Source organism: Typopeltis vanoorti, chromosome 16 (genome assembly GCF_054136105.1).
Source record: "Typopeltis vanoorti isolate ZY-2024b chromosome 16, IOZ_Tvanoo_1.0, whole genome shotgun sequence".
Classification (NCBI taxonomy): Eukaryota; Metazoa; Arthropoda; class Arachnida; order Uropygi; family Thelyphonidae; genus Typopeltis; species Typopeltis vanoorti.
In genome coordinates this window covers 81454665-81482219 of record NC_143564.1, presented here as the reverse complement: position 1 = coordinate 81482219, position 27555 = coordinate 81454665, and the positions used below count along the sequence as shown (strand labels likewise).

The 27555-nt window shown below is 35.4% G+C and overlaps 1 protein-coding gene across 2 annotated transcripts in view; it reads right to left on the bottom strand.

Annotated features, from left to right (window-relative positions):
- Crag (DENN domain-containing protein Crag) overlaps nt 1–27555 on the bottom strand; it is a 718705-nt gene that overhangs the window by 226734 nt on the left and 464416 nt on the right. For both annotated transcript variants that reach the window (XM_090406570.1, XM_090406571.1), the window contains exon 22: nt 10026–10163. In XM_090406570.1, the coding sequence (XP_090262696.1) occupies nt 10026–10163 (138 nt within the window). The remainder of the gene's footprint in view (nt 1–10025; nt 10164–27555) is intronic.

Sequence of the window (27555 nt, the reverse complement as noted above, 5' to 3'; positions counted from 1 at the left end):
GTTTGTTGTAGACGTGTAATGTGATTACTGGCTAGCTGTAGTATTGAGGATGGGCTGGCAATTTGGGATTTAGCCGACCAAACTGTATTCTTATTGGCTTAAACCAAAATAAAAAATGATGGTACAACATGACAGAATTTCATGCCAGCTGGGACATCACCCAGTTAAACAAGGCTCCTGTTGTTTTCGCCAGGAACCAGGGCAAACAGTGAAAAGTCAGCTACTGGAACAAATCCTAAAACTTACCGCAACTCCACATCAGAGTTCAAGATTGGTACTATCAACATAAGAAGCCTGAATGGCAAAGAAATGAAGCTAGCTGAGGAATTGGATAAGTACAAGATCGACATAATATGGGTGACTGAAACAAAAAAGACAAAAACTGGTGAGATCTTTCTGAGCAATAAATACAAAATGTTATATTCAGGCAATGACAATCAAGGAAAAGAAGGAGTAGCCATAGTATTCAACACTAAATATGAAGCTAGTCTTCTTGAATGGCAGGCACTCTCAAGTAGAGTGGTGTGGGCAAATATCAGAATGGGGAATTGGGCAATGAGACATTTGTGAATATGGTCCCACAGAAGGTTCTACTAAGGTAGAAGTGGAGGAAATTTTTTGAGGCTTTAGAGAAAGCAACTGACGCAATGAAAAAGGAAAAGTTAGTTGGGGATCTAAATAGTAGAGTAGGAAATGATTGTCAGGCATACAAAAATATTTTGGGAAAATTTGGAGAAAAGAGCAAAGCTAATAATAATGTCAAATACCTGTTGGATTTCTGCTCAGGACATGGACTGGTTATTAATAACACCATGTTCCAACATAAAAATGTGCACAAATTCACATGCAGAGAAGAGGCAAGGAATAAAAAAAGTCTCATTGACTATGTTATTGTTGATAGTGATGTTTTCTCCCTGGTGCAGGACACCAGAGTGTACAGAGGATTTGAAACTGGAAGCGATCACTATTTAGTCTTGTGCAGGATAAAATTGAATTTCATATTGAAAAGAATAACATGTAAGTTTTAAAGCGAATAAAAGTTGAGCAGCTCTCAGATGTGAACTGTAGACTAAAATACACAAAGATAATTGAAGAAAAAAATGAAAGAGTTTGAGAACAGGAACCAAACCTTGGAGATTCAGATGCAAGCAATGAAGAAAACCCTAATTGATTCAGCCAGAGAGGCATGTGGTGAGGTTGTCTGCAAGGAGAGAAAAATCAGAACTCCATGGTGGACACAGGAAGTTAAAGAGGCAGTGAAGGAAAAGAAGAAAGCATATCAAAATTTCCTGGCAAATAAGTCAGCTTTTGCTCTTAGAGAATACAGAGACAAATGCAAGAATGCTAAACACTGTGTAAAACTTGCTAAACAAAAGTCATGGGAGGACTTTGGCAAGAACATAGAAAATAAATCAAGAAGGTCGCAAGATATTCTGGAGTTTGTTAAAGAAGCTCAGAAATGGAGGAAAGAGTGCTGTAAAAAGGAATTAGAGATAAAGGGTGACATGAAAACAGGAGAAAAAGATATCCTTGAAGTATGGAGTAATTACTTTGAAATATTGCTAAATGAAACAATCAGTGATGACAGCACAGTGGTAAGAAACACTCAACAGGCATGCAGTGAGGAATACATATCCACACTTGAAATAGCGATCAAAAGCCTGAAATATTGAAAGGCAGCAGGAGTAGATGATTTGACCAGAAATGCTCAAGTATGGAAGTATAAAAGTCTTACAGTGGCTGCACTGCATAGTTGAGAAAGCCTGGACAGAGGGACAAATTCCAAATGATTGGAGTAGAGCTCTCATAACACCCATACATCAAAAGGGAAATAACACCGAATGTGAGAATTACAGAGGTATTTCTCTACTGAGTATTCCTAGTAAGATATATGCAAGTATACTTGAGAAACGGTTGAGAAGGATTGTGGAAGAGAAGCTTGGTGAAGAACAAGCTGGATTCAGGGCAAATAGAGGTTGTCAGGATCAGATTTTCACTTTACTACAGATAGTTGAGAAATCATGGGAATATAACAAAGATCTGTATTTAAGTTTTGTAGATCTGGAAAAGGCATATGAAAATGCCAAGAGAGAGAGAAGCTATTGAGAAAATGCTACAGTTATATGGTGTCAATGGAGCATTATATCAAGCAATACTTAGTCTTTATTAGAGTTGTAAGTCCTTCTGTTCTAAGTGCTGACTTACAACTCTAATAAAGAAAAGTAGAGGAAGATGGTTTAATGTTAAATCTAGAGTCAAACAAGGATGTACATTATTCTCTCTGTTATTCATTATCTATATGGATCACATTATGAAGGAAAGTGGTATTAAACCTGATATTAAAATTGGAGATGTTAATCTCAGCTGTTTACTTTATGCAGATACTCTTATACTTTTAAATAAATCTGATAAAAGTCTACAAATTTCCCTAACTAAACTGAATAACTGTTGTAATAAATGTGGTATGAAGGTCAGCATTAACAAGACAAAGACAATGAAAATAGGCACAAGCATTGAAAACATCAACTGCAGTGTGAATAGAAAAACTATAGAACAAGTAAAACATTTAACTGTGTGGAAAGACTTATTATGTGTTCGTCACACATGTTGAATTGGATTTTAACGGTATTGATGCGAACACAGATTGAAAAGAAAATAACTATTTATTAACTTAAAAGCTAATATTTCGCTGGTATATATCCATCATCTTCATACAAACAAAGTTTGTTACAACAGCGAGACAACCACAATCCGGTGTAACAATGAGACTAGCATAAGTAATTGCAGCGTGCAACACAAGAATGAAGTCCTATTTAGGCACCATCTAAGTTTAAAAAAATGCTAGTCCAATTGGTAGTCTTTGAAAGTTTTGAAAAATAGTAGTCCAAAATTTTGAAAAAAAAAATAAAATAAATAAAATAATAATAATTTGGTCTTAGGATGACTGTCTCCCAAATCTTTGGTAGATTTATACAGCCCTACTTTTGGAATATGTTTTAAGGCTTCTGTTGATTCCAGGAACAACCTCTCTGACTTGTAGAAGCTTCTATGCAGTACTTTTTTTTTTCCCAATTGACCCTGTGTGCAGGGGTATCCAAAGCATGGTCTGCCAGATCCAACTTGCCATAGCGAAAGTGCCGAATATATTTTTTGTGTCCACTGAAGGGGGATGTCCACAGTTCTTCCTGTCTGTCCGTAGTAAGCTTGCTGACATGAACAGGGCACTTCACAGACTCCCTCACAGCAGAGCTAATCTCAGGTGGTACAGTCACTTAAACTGAATGGAGAGGAAAGATTAGCAAAACAAGTGGTCTCTGCCTGGCAGACAGGAAAAAGACCAAGAGGAATGTCAAGATATAGGCAGATTGATACAGTAAAAAGTGCCTTAGAAGACAAAAATATAAGATCTGATAATGTCGGAGTCCTGACAGGTAACAGATTAATTTAGAGGAAAATTGTAGATAGGAAATTAGTAATGATGTTAGTTTTTCATGTAGTACTATCATATCCTGTACACTCTTTGAGAAATTTGCACATGTTAAGAATTTGATGATGATGAACTACTTTAAAGGTTTAATTTAAATCATTTGAAGTTTCGGTGTCTTTAATATATAAAAATATATGTGAAAGTATATATATATAAATATTTAGCTTCAAGGAAATTATTTCATATCAACCTATTTTTATCGAATTTACCAGGTAAACTGATTTACCAGTAATGCAATCCCTAGTTACACTGACTGAAAACAGCTGAATTAAATTCTGTAAGCTGTGAAAATATACTCCAGTCAGCCTGTTTAATGATTGACCAAGACATCCATGAGGGTTAACTGTTTTTCCCTGATATGTTGTTTTCTTCTTCTCACATGAAATAAAGAAAATGAGGAAAAGTGATATGGAACAGATTGTGAGATCTACTTTAGAATAAGAAATGGACAGCCTATATGAAAAAGTACTGCTTCCATTATTCAGAGGAACAAGGTCATTATTTTCAAACATTTGTTCAACAATCTGGCTTATTCCAGCATGTTCAATTATGCTAACCTGCATGGTATTATGTTCATTAAAGCTTCCCATAAAATACATAAGAGAAGGCAACATAAGATTATCAATGTCTCTGAGTGACAAGTTCTTTTACCAGGAAGGAAAGCAAATTAAATTTGAGAAGAAATAATATTCCCATTCTTGTTTTCATTCTTATTTGATCTTTTGTGGGCAAACAAAAAGGTGTGCACACAAAACATCTTCACATGGTAACTCAGTAAAAGAAAATAGCTGTTAAAAGGACACCCTCCGAGCTGGAGTAAATGCCAACTAGACATACTAGGTAGCAGATGATCTTCACTGCTCAGTGAAACATCACCACCACCGCCTTCCTTGTGGGGGAACCTGAAGTGACTATTGTCATATTGCCATTTATCCAGAACTACCCTCATCTTGAAGGGTACAGCAGAAAAGCAGTTCTACAGTCTGCCTGCCAGATACCGTATAGGACTGAACTCAATGGCAATATGTTTTGGGACTTCCTAATGAGCTGAGCCATAATCATAATGCTACAGAACCCCAAAGCAGGTGTAACAGCATGCAAGAGGCAGTGTTAAGGCCATGTTAAGTTAGGGAGATTGGACGATCTTTGTATGGGAGATGTCAAAAGACAGTATCTCCTCCCACAGTATGTTCTCTTGCTTTTTTTTTTTTAATTTCTTTTTACCTCTGAAATATTAATCAGTAAACCTAAATAAACAGTCAACTGTAGATAAAACAAACCACCCCCAAAAATAAAAACTTTTTTTTGAAAATTTTATAATAAAATTTTTTTTTCTACATACCAACATTCATGGTATAAACAGCAATCTTAATGACATGCACCATCACCTAAAGATATCCAAACCATTTTCTGTTTTTCACTTAATCCCAAATCTGCCACAACCAGTACTGCCCATCTTAAATGTCCAAACTTGTATTATTCCTTCTGTCATGAGGATGGTACCTATGCTTTTGTATGATCTGACATTCCTTAACAGAGGATGCCTTATATTGAATCTCTCCTTCCTGATCCTCTGTGCCTTAAGATCTCCCAACCTCATTATGTCTCATTCATCTAATGTCTCTGTCATTCCCCCAATTTTGAAAATCATTCTGAACTCTTTGAAGTCTTATCCTTAAAGGAAGATTTTTTTGTAATCCAAATCCCATAACAATGAGGTAATCTTCCTTGGTGAGTGCAAAGTCATCAACTGATTCCCATACTCCAACTTTACTGACTAAGCTAAAAAAAAAAAGTGGAGGTATCTTCTGTGAGCAATAACTAAAAGCATATCATTCATTTCCCAACTAGAATTCATGACAATCCTCTCCACTCACTCAACACTCTGGATATTTCCTTAACCAGGTACACTGTTGAGGTGACCAATCCTCTTGGTAACTCAGATCACAATGTCATTCAAGTTCCATTTCTAGTGGAATGTCATTCTCTCAGACATTAATGATCTCGTGTACTTTGGCACTATAATGCCAAGTGGGAAGATCTAAGATTTTTACTCTCCCTTTCCACTGTCAGCAAACTGTTTCCATTTCCAAATCCAGATACTTGTGATCTTATAGAAGTTATCTATGTTGGAATGAAGGTCTTTATTTCTCACTCTTTTTATCTCAAGCTAATTCAAATCCTATATCCAAGCCATGATTTTCCAAAATGCATACCTGGGTGGTCCAAGAAAAGAAATCTGATGGTAAGTAGCTTGAGATAAAAACTCCAGCTTCATTCAGAATCTATACTCCTGAATCATTTGCAAGTTCATCTGTTTATATCTCTGTAATGAGACTGTTGCAATTTGTTTATCGCTTTAAAGAGACTTTTTTTTTACACTGAGTGTTAAGTAAATTTACAAGAGTTCGATTCAATTGGTGCAATAAATTTTAACTTCATTATTTTCAGAATACATGAATTAACTCAAATCAAATTAAAAAACATATATATATTTAATGAAACTGAATAAAACTATATGTAGGGTGATTCAGAACTCTTGGGCCAAACTTTAAGGGGTGATAGAACACACCTAAACAAGCACTTTGTCATACAATGCATAGTCCGAACTCAGGTGGTGAAGTGCTAGAGGGCGCTTTCCAGTGAACACTTATAAGCGCTGGTTTTTGCAGTCGCCATTATTTCTACTGTGGAGTGCAAAAAGGATGGATTCTTTCACAAATCAGGAGAAGGCTGACATGCATCTCATTTATGGAGCTGCAGACGAGAATACGAGGGAAGCCCAAAGACTGTACCAAGAGCGCTTTCTGACCAGACGCGTGCCTGATCGTAAAACCTTTCAGCGATTGCATCGGTATCTCAGTGAAATGGGCTCCTTTGTCAGTGGCATGCAAGGTGTGTAAGGACGGCATGTGTTACAGAGGAAATTCTACGTAGGGTTGCAGATTGTCCCGAATGTAGCATGCAAGCAAGTTCCCATGCCGTACATGTGCCCCAATCGACGGTGTGGCGAGTTCTACGAGATGAACGATTACTCCCCTACCATGCAAATTGCCTTGACACCTGCAGATTACCGTCCTCGTGTGGATTTTGCACAGTGGTTCCTGCAGCAGACTGCAGTGCAGCCAGACTTTCATGCACATCTTATCCACTGACGAATGCACCTTTTAATATCCACAATTATCATGTGTGGGTGAGCAGAAATCCAAACACCACATGTCAACATTCGTACCAGTGGCATTTCTCCATAAATCTTTGGGCTGGAATCGTACATGACCATTCGATTGGCCCATACCTTCTGCCAGCATGACTGAATGGGAGAACGTATCTCGTATTTTTACAAGAGGTATTGTCAGAAATACTGAACCCTGTTCCAGCAAACATTCAAACATGTATGTGGTTCCATCACGATGGAGCATCACCCCATTTCGGCGTGGATGTGCAGAACGCGTTGGATGCAACATTTCCAGGACGATGGATTGGTCGGGGTGGTCCCGTCGCTTGGCCGCGACGATCGCCCGATCTCTCATGTCTGGACCATTCCCTATGGGGCCATATGAAAAGCCTGATCTACGATAGCCCCATTGATTCCAATGAGGACTTTATTACCAGGATTTCTATTGCCGGTGTATGAGAAATGCCTGGCGTTTTCGCCAATCACTACATCGAAGGTGTGAAGCCTGCATTAATGTTGGTCGCTCTTTTGAGCAGTTTCTGTAATTTGTTCAATAAAATTCTTTAATTTTTGTTCTGCAATTTCTGCAATTGTTTCAAATCTCCTCTGTCATTCATGTGTTTCTTCATTTCCTGACACAGTAGTTGCTAACCCCTAGCGCTTCACTGCTTGAGTTCGGACCATGCATTGCATGACAAAAAGTGCTTGTTTGGGTGTGTTCTATCACCCCTTAAAGTTTGGCCCAAGAATTCTGAATCATCCTGTATAGATGGTAAATATATTTAAATTAATAACTATCTGGATCCAAGGTCTTCCTGAATAAAACTATATTTTTGAGATCTGTATCATTAGAGGATAAAGTCATCTGTCATTGAACTGACTGAATATTTTGTTTTTCACAATGTATTCCTACATACAATAAATGTTCATTAGATTCAGTTCTTTATTAATCATTTTCTCAAAATATAAACTTAACTTCCATGGGACTATGTAGTGTTTCCTTATATAGCATATATTTTTCCATTCATGTTCATTCACTCTTTCACTGAGAGGATTCACTTTGCTAAAATTCCCTTTTCAGAATCCTCTATTAAATTATTCTAAATGCAATGTTTTCAAAAACTAGCTAAAATGAAATTCTCTGGTCTGCATTCTCAAACTTCCATTCCTTCTTTTGTTTCCCCGTTACCCAGGTACTGCATGCTTTGTCAGCTGTCAATCACCCATCAATCTCTTTGGAGAGTATGAATACTTGTTTAACTAAAAAGCAAACAAGAAGTTAGTAATAGCTGACATGTTATTGTTGTTGGCAAAAAGGGAATGTCTTTAGGATGAACAACATATCACAGTGTACTTAACAAATGTGAATTATAATAAAGAACATTGAAATTATTACAACTATCAGATATCAAGAAAGTACAACAGTTTTTACATACTTTACATTTATTTCTTTAACATAAATATCAAATTCTTATCAGGCACATGGCAAGTGCCGATCATACATGGTTACAAAACTGAAACCAATAAAATTCTACTATATAAGAGCAAATTGTAAAAAGATTCATAATTATAAAGTATGATTATTTTTACATATCATTAACAGAACTAGGTTTGACTTTGAAAGGCCTAAATGTAGAAAACTCACCACTTATGACTGTGATAATTGTCTCCTTGTCCCAGCATTTCTCCATCTGTATGTCTTCCATTTTATTGCCCAGATGGTAGAAATGCAATACCACCTAAAAATAAAGCTCATCATTTGGAATCATTCTTCTAACTCCAGAATGGATGATGAAGGCAAATCACTTCTATCTTTACTTGGATCAATGCATCAATATGCCTCCTGGGACCTTCTGCCAGAAAGATATCAGAAGAATCTCGAACAACCTGGACACTAAAAAAAAAAAAAAAAAAAAAGGCTTCTCGTCCTAATGGAATCCTGCCAACTGTGCACAAGAGATGTGCTCCTGAACTAATACCTGTTCTTTATCATCTATATATGATATTATATTCAGCTGGTGTACACCCTACAGCATGGTAGCAAATCCATATATAGTCAATTCAAAAAAAAAAAAAAAAAGTTGATGTATCTATCTTCAAACTATCAACCTATTCTGCTCACCTCAGTGTTGTTTAAACTAATACAGAAAGTCATCGATAATGAACTTGAATACCTAGACAAGCGTTAACAAATCAGTGACTACCAATATGGATTTCACCAGTCAAGTTCCACAGCAGATCTCTTCATCTATATCACCCACCTCTAATAGAGTTTAGCACTGAGGACTTCTGAGGCAGTTCACTATTTGTAATGGCAAAAAGGGGTTTCCTCTTTAGCAATTTTTCTATTAATGTAGATGTTCCTTACTGTTCTCTTATTTTACCCATATACATGACCTGCTCTCATTAACATTAAACATTCTGAAAAGGGTTTGAAGTTAGTGAGAACAGTCTCATAGTTGTTCAAGCCTTCAAGTTATTCCTAGTCTTTACTGGCATAATCACATAAGTCTATAGTATCTACCACATATAGCATTTGCCACATCAAGTCCATAGTACCTACATTACTTTACATCTGTGCAATTACTTACTCTGTACAAATCTCATATCCATCTAACCTTGAAATCCTGCTCTTATATTTGAGGTGGTGCAACTAAAACCAATCTAAAATTCTGTTGACCTCCGTGTTTATATTAATGAAGTTGTCTTTGAATTCTAACAGTACTCATTGTGTTTGTATGAGCAACTAGTTCACTGAGTGTGAAACATAATCAAATTCAATGTACTTAATATGTATCATTCTGCCTCAGGTGATTTTAGTTGACACATATCAGACAATTAATATTAAATCTGATCATATTTTCTTTTCTGTTCATTTTAATAAAACGAAAGGTGTATTTAGTGAAATATCAGCATAAAACTAGTATATGTTATTTGGAAATATACCGCAGCTGGTATGCAATTCCAACTAAAATGGTACAATAAGTGTTTAATAATTATAGAAGTTTGAATACCAACATACTTTACAAAGTATAATCAGAGAACTAAGATGAGAGAAAACTACTTTCATATACACTGCTTGGTATTTTTAGAACTTTATTTTTTCTTCTTTACAAGCCAGAATAAGGAGAGAAAAAAAGAAAACAAATTCATACTTCAGACTCATTAGCTTTGAAATAGTTAGCACATAAAATTAATGGTGTGGATGATGAATAATTCTACATAAATCAATAATAGGTCACAAAATGAAGTTTAAGAAATCCTACATTATGGTAAGTTATATTGCACTTATCCTTAAATCTATTCTGTCTGTCTATTCTTATAAAAAGTTTTGTAATTAAAACTTCAAGACTGAAAACTTACCAGTTGAGTCATTTAAATGTTTCAGACTTCCTAAGCTGGTAGCAGAACTGCGAACAATGCTTCTGACTCTACTTCGAAATGCATCAGAAGCAGAAAAGTCCACTTCTCCAAAGCGTAAATTCCTCAATGGGCGCTCCTCTTTTTTTTGGAATCATTAGAAAAAGAAAACAGGGAAGAGTAAATATATTTCCATAGGCAGTTATTACTTTCATATTGTAAAATTTCATTTAGAACAATAATGAACTTAAAATACATTAAAATGCTCATTTCCTCACACAAGCACTAGAAGGAACACCCACCTGCATCAGAGGCTGTTGTAACCTATGCAATATCTGTTTATCATCTTTTTATGAAGCGCACACACACACACACACACACACACACACACACACACACACACACACACACACACAGTGGACATTCTATAAACACCTGCCTAATAATCCTTCAGCTCTGAAAACTGGAGAAATTTCTTGACACTGCTTCTGCATGAGAACAGATGCATTCAGTTAGAATACATCTATGAGGACAAGGCAGCAATTCTCAATCGCAGGAGCATGGAAAGATGTAGTTCTATGTGCCCGACTTTATTCTACATCACTCAGTAAATGTTTAGTGAGATTCAGATACAGTAACAAAGCATGCCAATGAAGCAGAGAGAGAGAGAATTGTGCTAGGAATTGTTTGCATTCCTAGCACAATTCATTTGTAATATGAATACTACAGCAAGATATATATATCTTTCATCAATATACAGTGGTGCCTTGGTTAACGACGGTAATCCGTTCCAGGATTGCCGTCGTTAACCAAAACCATCATTATCCAAGGCGCAATTCCCCATAAGATTTAATTGAAAATCGATTAATTTGTTCCGGCTCCTCCCCACAACCATAGTACATATTAAAAATGCAGATAAAACTCATTTAAAATGTTATAAAAATATGATAAATATCATTTATTTATTATACAGTATATGTATTTGCTACAAAAAAATTAACATTAATAAAATGAATTGTTCATGAAAACAATTTTTAATTATCAGTCTTCACCAGAAGGACAATTGGGCTCACTTCGGAGTTTCTTGACAAATGAACCTGTAAAAAAACATGTCTAGAGTTGTTTGCTTCTGCCTCTTTTTTAAAATGTTTCTGAAAAAACTGCATGGACTTTTCATTAAATAGATCTTCAATTCTGATAGCCTCAGATTTGTTTGGATTCCATTTCATAGCAACATTTTGAACTTCCTCCCACTTTGCCAAAACATTTTTGATTTTAGCAGTCGTAATTTGTTCTTTCTCTCCATCCTCATCTTCAGATGAAATTCCCATTTCCTTTTCTTCACATTGCTGCTTGAAAAGTTCTTTTAGCTCGTCAGTAGTCAGTTCTCGGTCATGAATCTCCAATAATTCTTCAACATCTTCTTCCTCTACTTCCAAGTTAAGATCATGAGCAGTCCACAATATCCTTTACCAATTTGTGTCCTTCATATGAAGTTTCTTCATTACGAAAGGAAGGACACAGTTTCCTCCATGCTGCTTTGAGACATTTCATTGTTACTTCTTGCCAAGCCTTTACAATTAGCCTAATTGCTATGACAATGTTGAATTCTTCGTTCCAAAATTTTGTTAGGGTTATGTTGGTAGCCTCACACACGCACCGGATAAAAAGTGCCCTTGTGTAAAGTTTTTTAAAATTTGCAATTATCAGCTGATCCATAGGTTGAATCAGAGATGTAGTCTTGGGAGGAAGAAAAATCACCTCGATAAATCTAATTCCTCTGGTAGCTCTTCTTGTATGCCCGTTGGATGGCCAGGTGCATTATCCAAGGTTAAAATGGCTTTTAGAGGCAGATGGTTTTGCTCAAGATAGGCTTTGATAGTTGGTCCAAACACTCTGCGAATCCAGTCTCTAAATTCTATTTTTGTGACCCAGGTTTTGCTGTTAGACTTCCACAAAACACCGAGATTGGATTTAGAGACATTAAACTTTTTGAATGCTCGGGGATTCTCTGAGTGGTAGATTAACATTGGTTTTACCTTGCAGTCTCCACTTGCATTTGCTGCTAAAAGCAATGTTAACCTATCATTCATGTTTATGCCCAGAAAGTGTTTTTTCTTCTTTTGTGATAAATGTCCTGTTGGGACATTTATCAACCTTTGCTACCTTTGAAATCATCATCATCTACCTCAGAACTTGATCCCGAAGTCTTCTTTTTCAAATCTTCCAAAATAACCCAGTCTCATCACAATTGAAGACTTGTTGAGGTAGGTATTCTCCTTCTTCTATAATTCTTGTAACGCTATTGAGAAATTTATCTGCTGCTGCTTTGTCAGCACTAGCTGCCTCTCCGTGTCTGACCACACTATGAATTCCTGTTCTTTTTCTAAAGTTGTCAAACCAACCTCTGCTACCTTTGAAATCATCATCATCTACCTCAGAACTGGATCCCGAAGTCTTCTTTTTCGAATCTTGATAAATCTGTTAGCTTTCTGACAGATTGCATTTTGAGATATAGTATCGCCTGCCATTTCTCTTTCTTTGATCCAAATTAGTAATAGATTTTCCATTTGCTCAAAAAGAAGCCCTCTGGCATTCAACCGTGAAGTTTCCTTAGCAACCTTAGCTACCATAAGTTCTTTCTTAGCCAAAATGGTTGATATTGTAGAATGACTGGTTTCATATATTCGAGCTAGCTGCATAACTTTCACACCTTCATGATGTTTTGCTATTATTTCTTTCTTCTGTTCAATAGAGAAAATTTTTCTGTTTTTTTCCCCTTCACTAGCTTTCTTTTTGGGACCCATTTTGTCACACAGTAAAAAAATTCACTCTATTAAAAAAAATATGCAAAATACGGTATTATTACAAATTGTACAACACTAAGACAAGGGATACAAAAACACATTGTCACCTGAAAATAAAAGTAAAAGTTCAAAAAAAAAAAAAAAAAAAAAAGCTTTTTGAAATGAAAGTTAACAGTTAAATTCGAAACCTGCAATTTTTAATTTAGTGCATTTTGCTTGTAAGGTGACGATATTAGATACAGTACTTACCGTAACTTACACTGATTAGCAGCTTATAGATACAATGATTATTATACAGATGAGATTTGATTTTGCCTTTTGATGGCGAATGAACAGTGACATGCACCCGCCGATTTATTGTCCATATGAACCAACACATAAAAAATAAATGCTTAAATACTCATTTTCGTCATAAAATGCATTTATAACCACAAATTTTAAAATAAAGCACAGTACACTACAAGAAAAGAAACAATAAACGGAAAACGTAAACAGCTGGCTATGATGGGTCAAACATCACAGCTATGTCGCGCGGCTCTTCTCTATTCGACAATGTCTTCCCGCGCATGGCTGAGTGCAATCGGAAAATTCCGGTTTTTTAGATCGGATAGAGGTTCACATAATCGAGAGTCATTAACCAAAGCCTGTGTCATTAACCAAGAGATTTTTTTCTTCTAGCCACTCATCATTAACCAAGTACGTCGTTATCTGAGGCCGTTGTTAACCAAGAATGATATAATCACGTAATCACAAGAAAGATATTTATTTAACCAAATATTTCGGTCTGGAAATAGCAGACCATCGTCAGTGGTATTACAAGAACAGTTTAAAAAATACAAGCTAGAATACTAACAATACATCGTTAAAATTAGAACACGCCACGTGATGTTATATCACTAAGTATGAAACGGAATATTTTGAAGTAGAAACATGATAGAATTTGCTATTAAAAAAAAAAAAATTAATGAGTAATCTTGATTAGACTTTCCAAGATTTTTGATATAGATATACAGTCATTATGATTCAGGTTGGGGCGATGGAGCAAGGCCTCCACGCTTTCCTTGAACAAACATTCGAACCTATAACGGGATCTATGTAAGAGGCGATTCCTGGACCAAAGGATGCTGTGGTCAGTTTCAATCCCGTGTTGAGCCAATCCAGACTTTTCAGGTTTGTTGTGAAGAATGGATGATCGATGTTCTTGGACTCTTTTTTCAAGAGAATGTCCAGTTTGTCCAAAATAAGAGAGATCACAGTTGCATGGAATTTGATAAACTCCAGGAAGAGATAAAGTTGAGCTTTGTGGAGGATTATAAGAATTGAGAAGACGTTGAGTACTTTTTTCAGAAAAGCCACTGAGTTTCATGTGTTGTTGGATAGTAGAAAGTTCTTTCTGTAGATAATCAAAAGTAGAAGAATTAGTTTTGGCTCTTCTGATGAGGCATTTTATAATTCCTGTTTTTCGACATGGATGATGGGCTGATTCTTTAAGAATATAAAGACCTGTGAATGTTGGTTTCTTGTATACTGTAGTTGTAAGAATGTGTGGGGCACCAAAAAAAATTGTCAAATTCATCCAAATAAAGGTGATATGTGAGTACTGGCATAGCTTTCAATTAGTACATACTATACATCCTAATTTAATGAAAATTATCATCATTATAGCCATTCTTGATCTATCAGCCTTTGATCTGAAGAGAATTAGACTTAATTATTATTCACCTCTGGCAGAGATTATCCTATATCATAATTTTAAAGATGCCCATCTTGTGTAAACTAAATTCTAAAGCTATGGCAACCAAACAACCTTGCAACCCAATATTTCCACATAAATGATGAAAAATGCTGACAGTTTATTTTTCACTTGGTTAGACTATAATAAATTTAGTTTAATCCTTTATCCAAGTGTGATCAAACAACGTTTGCACCTGAAAGTATCTTCAGGACTGGGGTAAGGTGGTACAACACTGAGCAACTCATTGCAAAGGTGAAGCAAGCTAACATCGCTCCTATCTCAGTATCTCCCATAATGCAAAACACATATCATTGCAGATATGTCTAATGTTATGCATTAAGGGAAGGGCCACTACCCAGACTAGTTTCGACCTTTATTGAGGTCTCTTCAGTGGGAGCTAGGCCCAAGTGGAGATACTAGGCAGAAGCATTAGCAAGGTCATCTCTACCTATAGGAGTTGCCAAACGGTGTGCCACCTTTTTAATAAATTACTCTGGATTTAGAGAAAGATGTTGAAAGTTTATTTTTCACTTGGTTAGACTATGATAAATTTAGTTTAATCCTTTATCCAAGTGTGAGCAAACAAAGTTTGCGCCTTTGGGTTTGGCTCCCACTGAAAAGACCTCAATAAAGGTCTGGGTAATGGCCCTTAATGCATAACATTAGACATATCCGCAAGGATATGTGTTTTGCATTATGGGAGATACTGAGATAGGAGTGATGTTAGCTTGCTCCACCTTTACAACGAGTTTCCTGGTGTTGTACCACCTTATCCCAGTCCTGAAGATACTTTCAGGCGCAAACTTTGTTTGCTCACACTTAGATAAAGGATTAAACTAAATTTATTATAGTCTAACCAAGTGAAAAATAAACTTTCAACATTTTTCTCTAAATCCAGAGTAATTTAATAAAAAGGTGGCACACCCTTTGGCAACTCCTATAGGTAGAGATTACCTTGCTAATGCTTCTGCCTTGTATCTCCACTGAATAGACCTCAATAAAGGTCGAAACTAGTCTGGGTAGTGGCCCTTCCCTTAATGCATAACATTAGACATATCCGCAAGGATATGTGTTTTGCATTATGGGAGATAGTAGTGATGTTAGCTTGCTCCACCTTTGCAACAAGTTGTCCAGTGTTGTACCACTTTACCCCAGTCCTGAAGATACTTTCACATTATTGCTCACACTTGGATAAAGAATTAAACTAAATTTATTACACATAACTGAATCTGAAATAATTTTGGGTATATTCTTTGAACCAAATGTCTCAAGATTTACCTTAAAGAAATGCATTATTCACTATGCAGAGTATATCCAAAAGCCAAATTACTGAATGTTATGAAACACCTTCCAAAAAACTAATTTTTGCATTTTTTCTGTGCAAAGAGGATTGGGAGAGGGTGTATTTGATAAGCAGAGGTCTCCATACTGTTGATTTTCAGGTAAGACCATATGATTGGAAATAAATGTCTTACAATTAATTTATTAACTTTATTGTTTTCAGTGCCGTTATAAAATTCTTTGTAAAAGAAGGTTTAATGCCAAAAGAAATTCAGTTGAAGTTCATAAAAGTGTATGGCACTCTTCTCCTTCATTTTCGCCAATTAAGAAATGGGCTGCTGAGTTTAAACATGCCATACCAGCCTTGAAGATGATCCACATGAAGGACATCCAAAAAGTGTAACACCACCAGAAATCACTGATTAAGTGAATGATATGGTATTGGATGACCGGCGAATCAAAGTGCGTGAAACTGCTGAGACTATAAGCATTTCAAAAGAACGTGTATGATATATTTTGCATAAAGAATTGCATATGCAAAAGCTTTGCACAAGATAGGTGCCATGCTTGCTCACAGCAGATCAAACACACTCTCGCATGAAAATTTCTGAACAGTGCTTGGAGCATTTTAACAAGAATAAAATTGATTTTGTTTGTCGATTTATTACTATGGATGAGCAGTCAAAACAGTGGACAGAAGCTGGTTGTTCAGCACCAAAGAAGACAAAGTTAGTTCCATCAGCAGGAAAGGTCATGGCATTGGTGTTTTGGAATGCTAAAGGCATTTTGTTATTAATTATCTTGAAAAGGGTAAAACAATAACCGGGGTATATTATTCTGATCTTTTAACCAGACTAGATGAAAAAAAAAATTCACAAGAAAAGACCTGGTTTGCAGAAGAAAAAAAATCATCTTTCATCAGGCCAATGCACCTGCCCACAAGAGTGTTTTGGGAATGGGAAAATTAAGGGATCTGCACTATGAATTGTTGGAACATCCACCCTATTCCCCAGTTTCAGCTCCCTCTGACCTCCATCTCTTCCCAAAACTAAAACTCTTCCTTGCTGGTCGGCGTTTTTCTTCGAATCAAGAAGTGATTGCAGCTGTAGAGGGGTATTTTGCAGATCTTACTGAGAACGACTCCAGGGATGGGATAATGGCGCTAGAGCATTGCTGGAATAAATGTATTAGTCTCAAGGGATATTATGCTGAAAAATAATTTTGAAATTATAAATTCGCTTTTTCATTGTTAGGCCGAGAACTTTTCAGACCACCCTCGTACACATATTGTTTATACCGTGAAGCATTGTTATAAATATATACTCTTATGAGTATGAAATACTTGGATTAAATGTTAATTAATCCTGGAATCTTCCTGTCTTTTACTTCTTTCAATGTTAAATCTGTGTCTTCAATAGAGAAATATCTTGAAAATATCAATTCTGATGGACAAATTAATTTTAGTTGGTAAAATTCTCTTCAACGCATTCACATCAGGGATCATAGCTCTCTCACCATGAACCTAACCATCTGGCGAAGTGGAATTATTGACAATTTCATTCCTGCATATTGTCGGGCATGCCACTATTCTTTCTGAAAAGAATATTCTTTTTTAATCCCCCCCCCTTCCCCATCTGGGATTGGTTTCTTTGATTGTAACTAATCCTACATGGGGGGGGGGTTTAAAGAAGAATATTCTTTTAAGAATATATTAAAAAACAATAAGTAAAGAGAATGATATATTTGATTATTAGTTACTATACTTGATTTACTAGCATAGCAGAATGGCAAATATAAGAAAGAGAAAGAATAGGCATGAATAAAAATACTTTCAGTACTGTAAAATGGATTTTGAATAATTTACATCTATGATATTATATGTGTGCTTGTGTTATAATTGTCTTCAGGGTGGATTGAAGAATATGTGATCCTAGAAAAACTCTAGACTTTCAATATGCATTTATAATGGACATAAAAAAAACCAAAAAAAACTTATGAATAGATGGAAAGGGATTTGTGAAATATAAATTGCTAACTAATAAGAAACAGCAACTGTATACATTGCTACCTCAGTAAATAACTATAGGAAAGAGCTTATCCTGTGATCTAATAATGCTGATCGAGTGATTCATGAGGGTGTAGCAGGAATACATGTGGGTTGATGGAGGAAGAAATCATCTTGTACGATTTATTATGCTTATGTATTTCTTTTTTTATATATATATATATATTTTTTTTTTCACTTTATTTTTGGATAATTCTTTTATTTACTAATGATTGCTGTTTTTTACATTGTAGTATGATATATACATAAATAATTTTGTTCTTAATAAGTTTAATTCTTGGAATTCACTTGTCTACCTTGAGTTTCACAATTCTGAGTTGTAGACAAGCACTGATCTGCATATCTGTTAGTTTCTCTTACCATAAATGCCATTAAGTATCATTTAGAAATGCACAGTACACTGCAGATGGATTTTCTGCATCGAGTGGTAAAAGTAGCTCATCTTCATCTTCTCTACTGTAACAAATGGAATCTGGTAAGTAACATGGCAGTACAGGTTCAGGACCAGATTCCATTCGTTCGAAAGTGAAAATTCAGAAACCTTACTTTGTGAAATATCTTCCTCATCAGATGAGGAACTGCTCTGTAAATAAAATACCTGATTGAAATCATTATCCGAATTATTCACTACATCTTCAAAAATTCGAACTTCATTAGGTGCAGTTTTTTTACTTTTTTTGACAGCAGCTCAGAAACTCTTCGCTAGAACATGTGGATTTCCCACATGTTTCTAATTTGTTGGCTTTCATTAGATGCATTCTTCTTCTTATAGAATATAGAAGGATTCATTTTCAGTTAGAAATCGATAAATTTTTACTCCCTAATTATATACTGTCTGTGTGGTTAGCCTAGTGGCTATGTGCTTTGCAACCATATGCCTGGGGAAGAGTGTCCTAGGTTTGATTCCCATCAATGATGTGAGGAGCTTAAGGATCTTCTTCAGCCATAGCCAAGTTAGCAGGTCTTGAGCGTGGACAGCAGGGTTTTTCCCACTAGTTTATCCGGGGTTTTCCATCCTGCAAGCAGGCAAACTGGCCCTGTGTCTGTAGCCTGAACACATGCTTCAGTCACAAGATATAGTACAGCAAGGAAGGCAATGGGGAAACCACCTTGGTCATAATCATTTCCCTAGTATGGTAGCATATAGCTACCCCTCCCCCAAGACGTATGGCTGAGGGAATAGAATAGAATAAATACTTCTAATGTATCCTCTGCAGTGGTATCAGTCTACCACTTTTCATCAACTAATATCAACCTTCTACAGTCATTCTTTCTTCTAGTTGACATATTCTGAAAGAATTGAGATTTTCCTTAGCTTGATTAGTCAATTGCCAATCATGTTGTACTTGGGCTATACTTACCAAGTCACATTCCTAGCCTGCTCTTTATACTTCTTATACAAATGATTACTACTATTCTCTTTATGTTATGCTTTCTTGTTCCAGAATGTATACTTAATCTCTCATTTCGTCCATTTTATATCTATTTAATCTTCTGACTTTCAAAATACACTGACATCAATACTGTTAGAGTTCTTGATTAATATGCTTAAATGGCATTAGTGCTCTCCTTTCCACCTAATTCCTCATTCTCTTGAGTATATCATTTCTTTACAGAAACCCTCATATGGCTGGCCAATATGCGGTTGCTCTCACCAAATGGAGAGAGAGAGAGTTTTCAAAATCTCACATAATTTTCTAATGAGATGATCAAATCCAAGATGCTCGATCCTCTTGTGCTTTCCATTAAATACTGTTGAAAGTAGTTGTCCTGCAAAACTTTAAGATGCTAATTTGCATGCTGAAGATTGCCATTTTTTCATTCATATTTTTTTATTATAATTCAAACCCTCATAATGATCATTCTTGTCTTGTTTGCTAAGACAGTTTTTGTCAATACATTTCTCTGTTGCACTCTCTCTACATTCTGATTACTATTTTAAACTGATTAAAGAATAATTCAAACTTCAACCTGTAAATTTCTACTTCACACCTCAACATATTGCCTCAGGACTGCTACTATTTCTCGCTTACATTTCCACCATGTGCAAGAAATAAGTGCTCTGCTATTATTAACAGCACTTCTTATCACACAAAAAAAAATATATATATAGCCTTCCAATTTCCATTCCTATAAGGGAATAATACCCAAAAATTGGAATGATTATTCCAAGTTTTGGACAAATGAACTCAATTAATGCAACAATAATATCTGTCCTCCCCATTTCTGATACATTTAACATTTGTAAACAGACACCACCACCACCACCATCACATTCCTAACAATATACTGCATAGTACACATTATTACTAATTTCATGTCAACAATTTTGCCCCATAGTGTACCACTTGTCAGCACCAGTGGTGAGCTATGGAAATTTTAACAAAGGGCTCACATCGTCGAACAAAAAAACAAGCCATATTTCACACAAAAACTCATTAATACAGCTTGTGTACAAATGCCAATCAAAAAGTATGAGGGGACAATCAACCTGTAAAGGCCATCATTTTTAAACAAATATTTCATGATCTAAACATGAAATATGTGTTAATTTGTTACATAAGAAAAACATTTTTAACTATCAAAATATAATAAGAATAAAATCTTTTATAATCGGACATGCAATAGTCCACATTTTTTATAAACAAAATAAATTTGTTTTGTTTGCGATAGAAATTTTTATGACAAACAATCTATAAATAATAAATATTATCTAAACACAATAATATCGAAATACCTTATATTTCTCTTTTGTTTTTATACTTCAAGTGATAATCAACAGTACCTATTTATTTTATAGTCCTATTTATTTTTATAGTCCTATTTATTTATGTGATTATCAAAGTGAATTCTTATTTGTAAAATGGTAGTAACAGTAACTATAATATTTTATTTAATAAAATCACTTTGTTAGGTTACCATATGAGTTTGTTGCTTAATATATTTTAAAAAATTAAGTTTTTTTTTTTTTTTAAATAAAAAAGTAAACAATACGAACAAGGGACTCACAAATTTCAGAAAAATTTAACAAAAATTTAGAAAAATTTAGCCTTATAGCTCAACACTGGTCAGCACCCAAATTAGTCAATCATTAGTCATCATGACAATATTGTTAGATCTTACATTACTGTCTACCAGGGCAGTTCTCATTGTATCAACTCACCTAGATGCAGGCCTTTCTATGAGTTTTTTCTGACATCCTGACATCAAATACCAGTTTTGCTAACCTTTCCTCTCCCATTTTGTTTAAGTGAACATGCTGACTAAGATTAGTTCTGCTCACATATTCTTGAATAATAACAAGATCAAATTCCTTCCTAGAGTCTTCATTTTTAATATGATTTTGCCAATGATGCCATCTGTTCATTCCCTAATTCCTCTAAGAACTCTCATATCTGTAGTGTTTGATCAACTATTTTTAACTCAACTCTCAGATCAACAAGTTAAAATTGCTTTGACCACTACCTTATAATGCTGTTAAAGTTCCAATTTTTCTCTTATTCTATATAAATTTATTTCACTGGCAACCTACCATGCCAGTTTTGCTTATTCTATTATCTATTTGCCATCTTCAATAAAAATTCTGCCTAAAAAGCAAAATATTTTACTTTCATGTTCCTGGCTATTTTCATAGTTTGGGTCTCTTTACTGCTAATTTTTATGCAAAATTTCGCAACATTTGTTATGATTATTATTCTACTTAGTTAAAGAATCTTCGAGACTTGCATAGATTTATGAGTACAATATCATCTGCATAAAGCAGAGAGCTAAGTCTGACATCTCCAATTCTGATATCAGGTTTAATACTACTTTTATTCATAGTGTTATCCATATCTTCTTCTTCTTCTTCTTCTGCAGCTTCTCCCACTTAAGTGGGGTCACTGTTGATGATGAGTCTCCTTCACATCCTCCTGTCTTGGACTGTCAACGCATCCAAGTTCTTCATCCTCAAGTCCTCTTCTACCAGCTCCCTTCATCTCTTCTTTGGCCGCCCACACTTCCTCCTTCCTTGCACATCCATCTGCATGACCCTTCTTCCCACATATTCGTCCTCCCTCCTCATCACATGACCAAACCATCTCAACCTTGCCTCCTGTATCTTCGCTCCTAAGTTCATAACTTTCACTGTTCCCCTCGCACAGTCATTTCTCAGACGATCCTTTCTGGTCACACCGCACATCCACCTAAGCATTCTCATCTCTGCTACTTCCATCCTGCTGATGTTATTTTTCCTCAGGGCCACAGTTTCTATAGCATACGTCATAGCTGGCCTCACTACTGTCCTATAGATTTTACTTTTCAGATTGAAAAGTAAAATTGAGGTAATAGTGTTATCCATATAGGTGATAAATAAGTTGAGATAGAATGTACCCTTGTGTCACACCTGATTTTACATCAAAATACCCTCATATACTTCCCTCAATTCTAATTTATAACTTAAACACAGACTATATATATTTATCAGTATAATTTCCATTTACCCTTAAAATTTCGCAACATTTGTTATGATTATTATCATAACAAATGAAAATATCAGAATGAACATTTTTCTCTTGGTACTTTGTCATTTTTTCCAGATCTATAACAGCTTAAATACAAATTATATTCTCATGGTTGCTCAACCATTTGTCATCATCAAAGCTTTGATAAGATCCCTCCTGGATTATTGTGCACAGATTTGGTCTCCCAGGTTCCAAGGGGATAAAGAAACTGTGAAAAGAATGTGAAGAAGAGTTACAAAGATTACATCTGGATTATGGGATTTAGATTATGAGGACAGATTGCGAGTATGAGGATTGCAGACTCTGATTAACAGGAGAAGAGGGGTGATATGACAGAGGTCTATAAACTTTTGAATGGGTGTTATAGGATATCAACTAATGAAATTTTTTGTTATATGGAAAATGAAGAGAGAACATGGGGGCATTAATGGAAGTTAAATTTATTTGCAGTCAAAAATGTCTGTAAGGGTATGTGCTTTGCATTATGGGATACTAAGGCAAGTGATGTGAAGTCATTAGCCTCTATATATATATATATATATATATATATATATATATATATATAGTAAATTTATTTCACATGCAGACTGTGTTTGATTACACCTGAACAAAGGATTAAACCAAGAACATAATTTTTTGGCATCTTTAATTTATTTTGCCACTTTCCTTTATAATGTGCACCGTTGACTTACAGCTTAAATAGAGACTATGTATAGCTTGATATAATGTCACATTTACACCATATAACTGCAGCTATAAGTTTTTTCTCACTTGGTTGGACTATAATAAATTTAGTTTAATCCTTTATCCAAGTGTAAGCAAACAAAGTTTGTGCCAGAAATATCTTCAGGACTGAGGCAACTTGTGGTAAAGGTGGATCAAGCTCTCATCACTCCTTGTCTTAATATCTCCCATAGTGCAAAGCACATTTCCTTGCAGACATGTATAATGCTATGCATTATATGTCTATGGAAGGGCCACTGCCCAGACTGGTATCGACCTTTATTGAGGTCTCGTCAGTGGGAGCCAGACCCAGAGGTGGTGAAAGCAATGGAGAAGTCATATTTACCTATACGAGTTGCCAAAAGATGTCTTGCCTTATTATTAAATTACTCTGGGTTTAGAGAAAGATGTTGGAAGTTTTTTCCAAGACAAGGAGTGATGAGAGCTTGGTCCACTACCACAAGTTGCCTCAGTCCTGAAGATACTTCAGGTGCAAACTTTGTTTGCTTACACTTGGATAAAGGATTAAACTAAATTTATTATAGTTTAACCAAGTGGGAAAAAAACTACCAACATCTTTCTCTAAATCCAGAGTAATTTAATAAGAAAGTGAGACACCTTTTGGCAACTCGTATAGGTAAATACGACTTCTCCATTGCTTCCACCTTGGTATCACCACCTCTGGGTCTGACTTCCACTGACGAGACCTCAATAAAGGTTGAAACCAGTCTGGGCAGTGGCCCTTCCCTTAGCATCATACATGTCTGCAAGGAGATGTGCTTTGCATTATGGGAGATACTAAGACAAGGAGTGATGAGAGCTTGGTCCACCTTTACCATGAGTTGCCTCAGTTCTGAAGATACTTCAGGTGCAAACTTTGTTTGCTTACACTTGGATAAACAATTCAACTAAATTTATTATATAACTGGAGCATTTTCAATAGCTTTCCTCTTGGCACTTTGTCACATGCCTTTTCAAGATCAACAAAACAAACAGAAATACTTGTAATATTCCCAAGATTTCTCAATCATTTGTCTTAAAGTGAAAATATGATTCTGACAACCTCTATTTAGCCTGAATCCAGCTTGTCCTTCACCCGAGCATCCCTCCCACAATTTTTCTTAGTTGTTTGTGTTTGTGTGGAAGGGCTTCTTTTTTTTAATTGGGTGATGTCTCAGCCAGCACGACATATCATGCTGTACCTCATTTAGAAAGACATTCTGATCTGCCATCTCGTGTGCAGTAGATCACTGGAGCTGTAATATTCAATATTTTGAATACACTGATAAATCAACTATTAGAATTAAAGAATGGAAATTTTCCACTATCATTGCAATTTTCTAATATATATCCTCACAGAACATATCATATAACATGACAGTGCAACGCTTTTTTTTTTAAATGTTGCTCCAACACATGAAAGGTTATTTGGAAATCTATAGTTGTATCAAGAGTTATATATATATATATATATATATATTTTGTATTATTAATTTATTCAAACTCTGATCTAGAGACCAAACATGAAACTTTTTAATGCCACTTCAGGCCTCCAATAAGTGAGGAGGTGGTCTCACACCAGATGATGAAATTCATCTCCCACCTAAAGACAATCACATCCAAGTCAATGGTAGGATTCAAACCTGCAGCCTGTTGACTAGAAACAGGTACGCTAACCATCAGTCAACCAGGCCAGCAACTTACAATATCATTAGCAGTTTACCATCGAAAATTTTCTTCTAAAAAGGTAGCCTATTTACCTGTCTGGTCTCTTGATTTGACAAGACTGTATTTCTCTATCATCACTTCTGACTGCATCGTTTCATATACATCTTGGTCTTCTTCTCAGTTGTTCCTGACATTTATGCCTCCAACACTAGTTTTATTACTTTTTTTCTTCTTCCATTTTGATATGATATTACCATGTTATATTAGCTCTGTTTGCACATTCTTGAATATTCATAATGCTGAGTTCTTTCCTAATACCTTAATTTTTAAAATGGTTCTACCAATAATGCCATCTACTCACTCATCTAATTTTTCTTAGTACTAGACTTGCATGTGCTTGGCTGCTTTAGCTCTTGCATGTGCTTGGTTGCAGTTCCAACAGAGTGGACTGACCACAATGTTTCCAATCCTATCCAGTTTGTGTATATTAGACTGGGAATAATGTTTTTAATATAACCCACTAATCCAATATCAATATGACATATAGCTATTTGGGAAATGTGTCTGTATTTGGCAGAATTAACATTTCCTTGTTTAGAAGAGTGAGAGTCCTCTGTTATCCTCATCTGTTACAGAATCTTATTACCTTTCATTATTGTTAAGTTGTGAACTTATTTAATTTGCCAGAACTGTATGCATTGAAAGAACTGCTGTGATTTAACAATGAAATAGGCAAGATTGCTGTTGTAGCCATTGAAGGAGAATTTGAAGAGAAAGGTTACATGAGGAGATTAATATCAGTTCAACATGCTAGAGCATTCCACAGTTTTGTGTCCCCTTTTCATTAATTACTTTGTTAATTATGCTCTATACGCTATGTTTGCCCTATGGTGTCACGTGGTGCTGTCTAAGTACAAAGGAATTGCCTCGGAGTTGAGCCAAATCCAAATGCAACACAGCTACTGAGGTTCTTCTTCTCTTAAGGTCCTAAGACATTTATTTGTTAACGCTGCGTCACTTAGGACAATTAGTTTAAAACAGGAAATCTTAAACAAGAAGAGGATACTCAGATATACCTCAATGACTAACAACTTTGCAATTGTGACCATAAATTCACTACTTAAATATTCCGCCTAGGTTTGTATATTTAACAAGTGGTGCATCGGATAGTGGATATAGACAACTGAATTAGAAGCAAAAGGTTTATTCAACATACTAACATTTATACAGTGCATGGAAACTTGGTAAAATTCAATTCAATACAAAACATTGTGCAAATATTATCAGCAAATGTGATCGTTAAGTCACGTAACCCATATAGGATTGACAATTGTGCTGCTCCAAACTATATCACACATAAATTCTTCAAATTCCTCTCTAATAAAATCTAGTTAACATGCATTAGCTTCATATAGACACACATCCTTAGTTTAAAACTCTTAAATTTACACTCATCTCCTTTCACAGTTTATAATATGCTACAGTCCTGTTCTATCTCTGTTTAAGTCCTCAGATTTTGAATTACATATCATTCATTCACATTAATTAACAAGAAAGTTTCACGATACCGTTTTACAGTGGGTTCCCGCGCTTGTTCCTTTCTTTACTCGTGTCTGGATTCTCGAAATAATTTCTTCTTGCTAGGGTAAGTATTTGGGATTTCTCGATCATGTATATGCCCACTCGTTCAAGTAGGTCATGCCCCTTTTTCAGGGAGATACTTGGGATAAAGTAACTCCTCCGATGTGAAGCATTCTACATAGACTCTGAGCTTTTCCGCAGTTTACCTTGTCTCTTCCGGAATAATGATATTCTCCTCGGGTTTGCGATATATAACCTTTCCTATAGATACATGGCGCTCTCCGTTCTCTTCTGCCGGGAATCGGGACAGAGATTCCCCTCCCACTCTGGAACCGCACAAGCATATCGTGTGCTGTGTGCACACGATATGCTTGCAGCAACTTCTTTTAATCCTGTGCTTTGGCCTTGGATTAAGCCCTAATTCTCGCTAACAAAACGTGAGTCATTTAGCCATACTTTGTCTATCTAAATTTCAGGAATATTATACTATTTCAATTATACATTCTTAAACGTTCTTTTCCTAGAAATTCACAGCCAATTCCACTAGCTCAAGTATCCTATTTATATAATGGGATAATAATCTTTTCTTATACATTTTTACAGTTATTTTCTCTTTGCTTAAAATATCCTGATTTTGTTCACATATATAATTTAGACACTATTGCAAGCAATTTCTTTTATAGGGTCATTGCTTGTTAAATTATGAAGGAATAAATTATCTTAAGAACGTTATTAATCACAATTTAACAACAGGATGGAAAGGCAATGTTATCATAACATAAAACCATGAATATGGGTGCCCAAAGAACCGTAATGATCCAAATCAACCTCACATTTTTAAGTTAAAATAACAGAAAGCTGTGTACCAAATTTAGTAGATCCTAGTAAGTAAAAAGACCAATATCATGAAAACTATTAATGTATCCTTTTTTACCCTCCACCCACTTCTCTAGAAATAACACATATGCAGTTACAGCCAACAGTTGGTGTTTTATATAATGAAAAAAGAAGGCTTTGCACACCATTTCTGTTGACTACTTTGTGGCTGTTTAATAATTACCATTCAAGCGTATATAAATTTAGATACTACTCACTCTTCTAATTTTTCTTAGTACTAGTCTTGCACGTGCTTGGCTGCATTTAGCTCTGTTGCAGTTCCAACAGAGTGGAT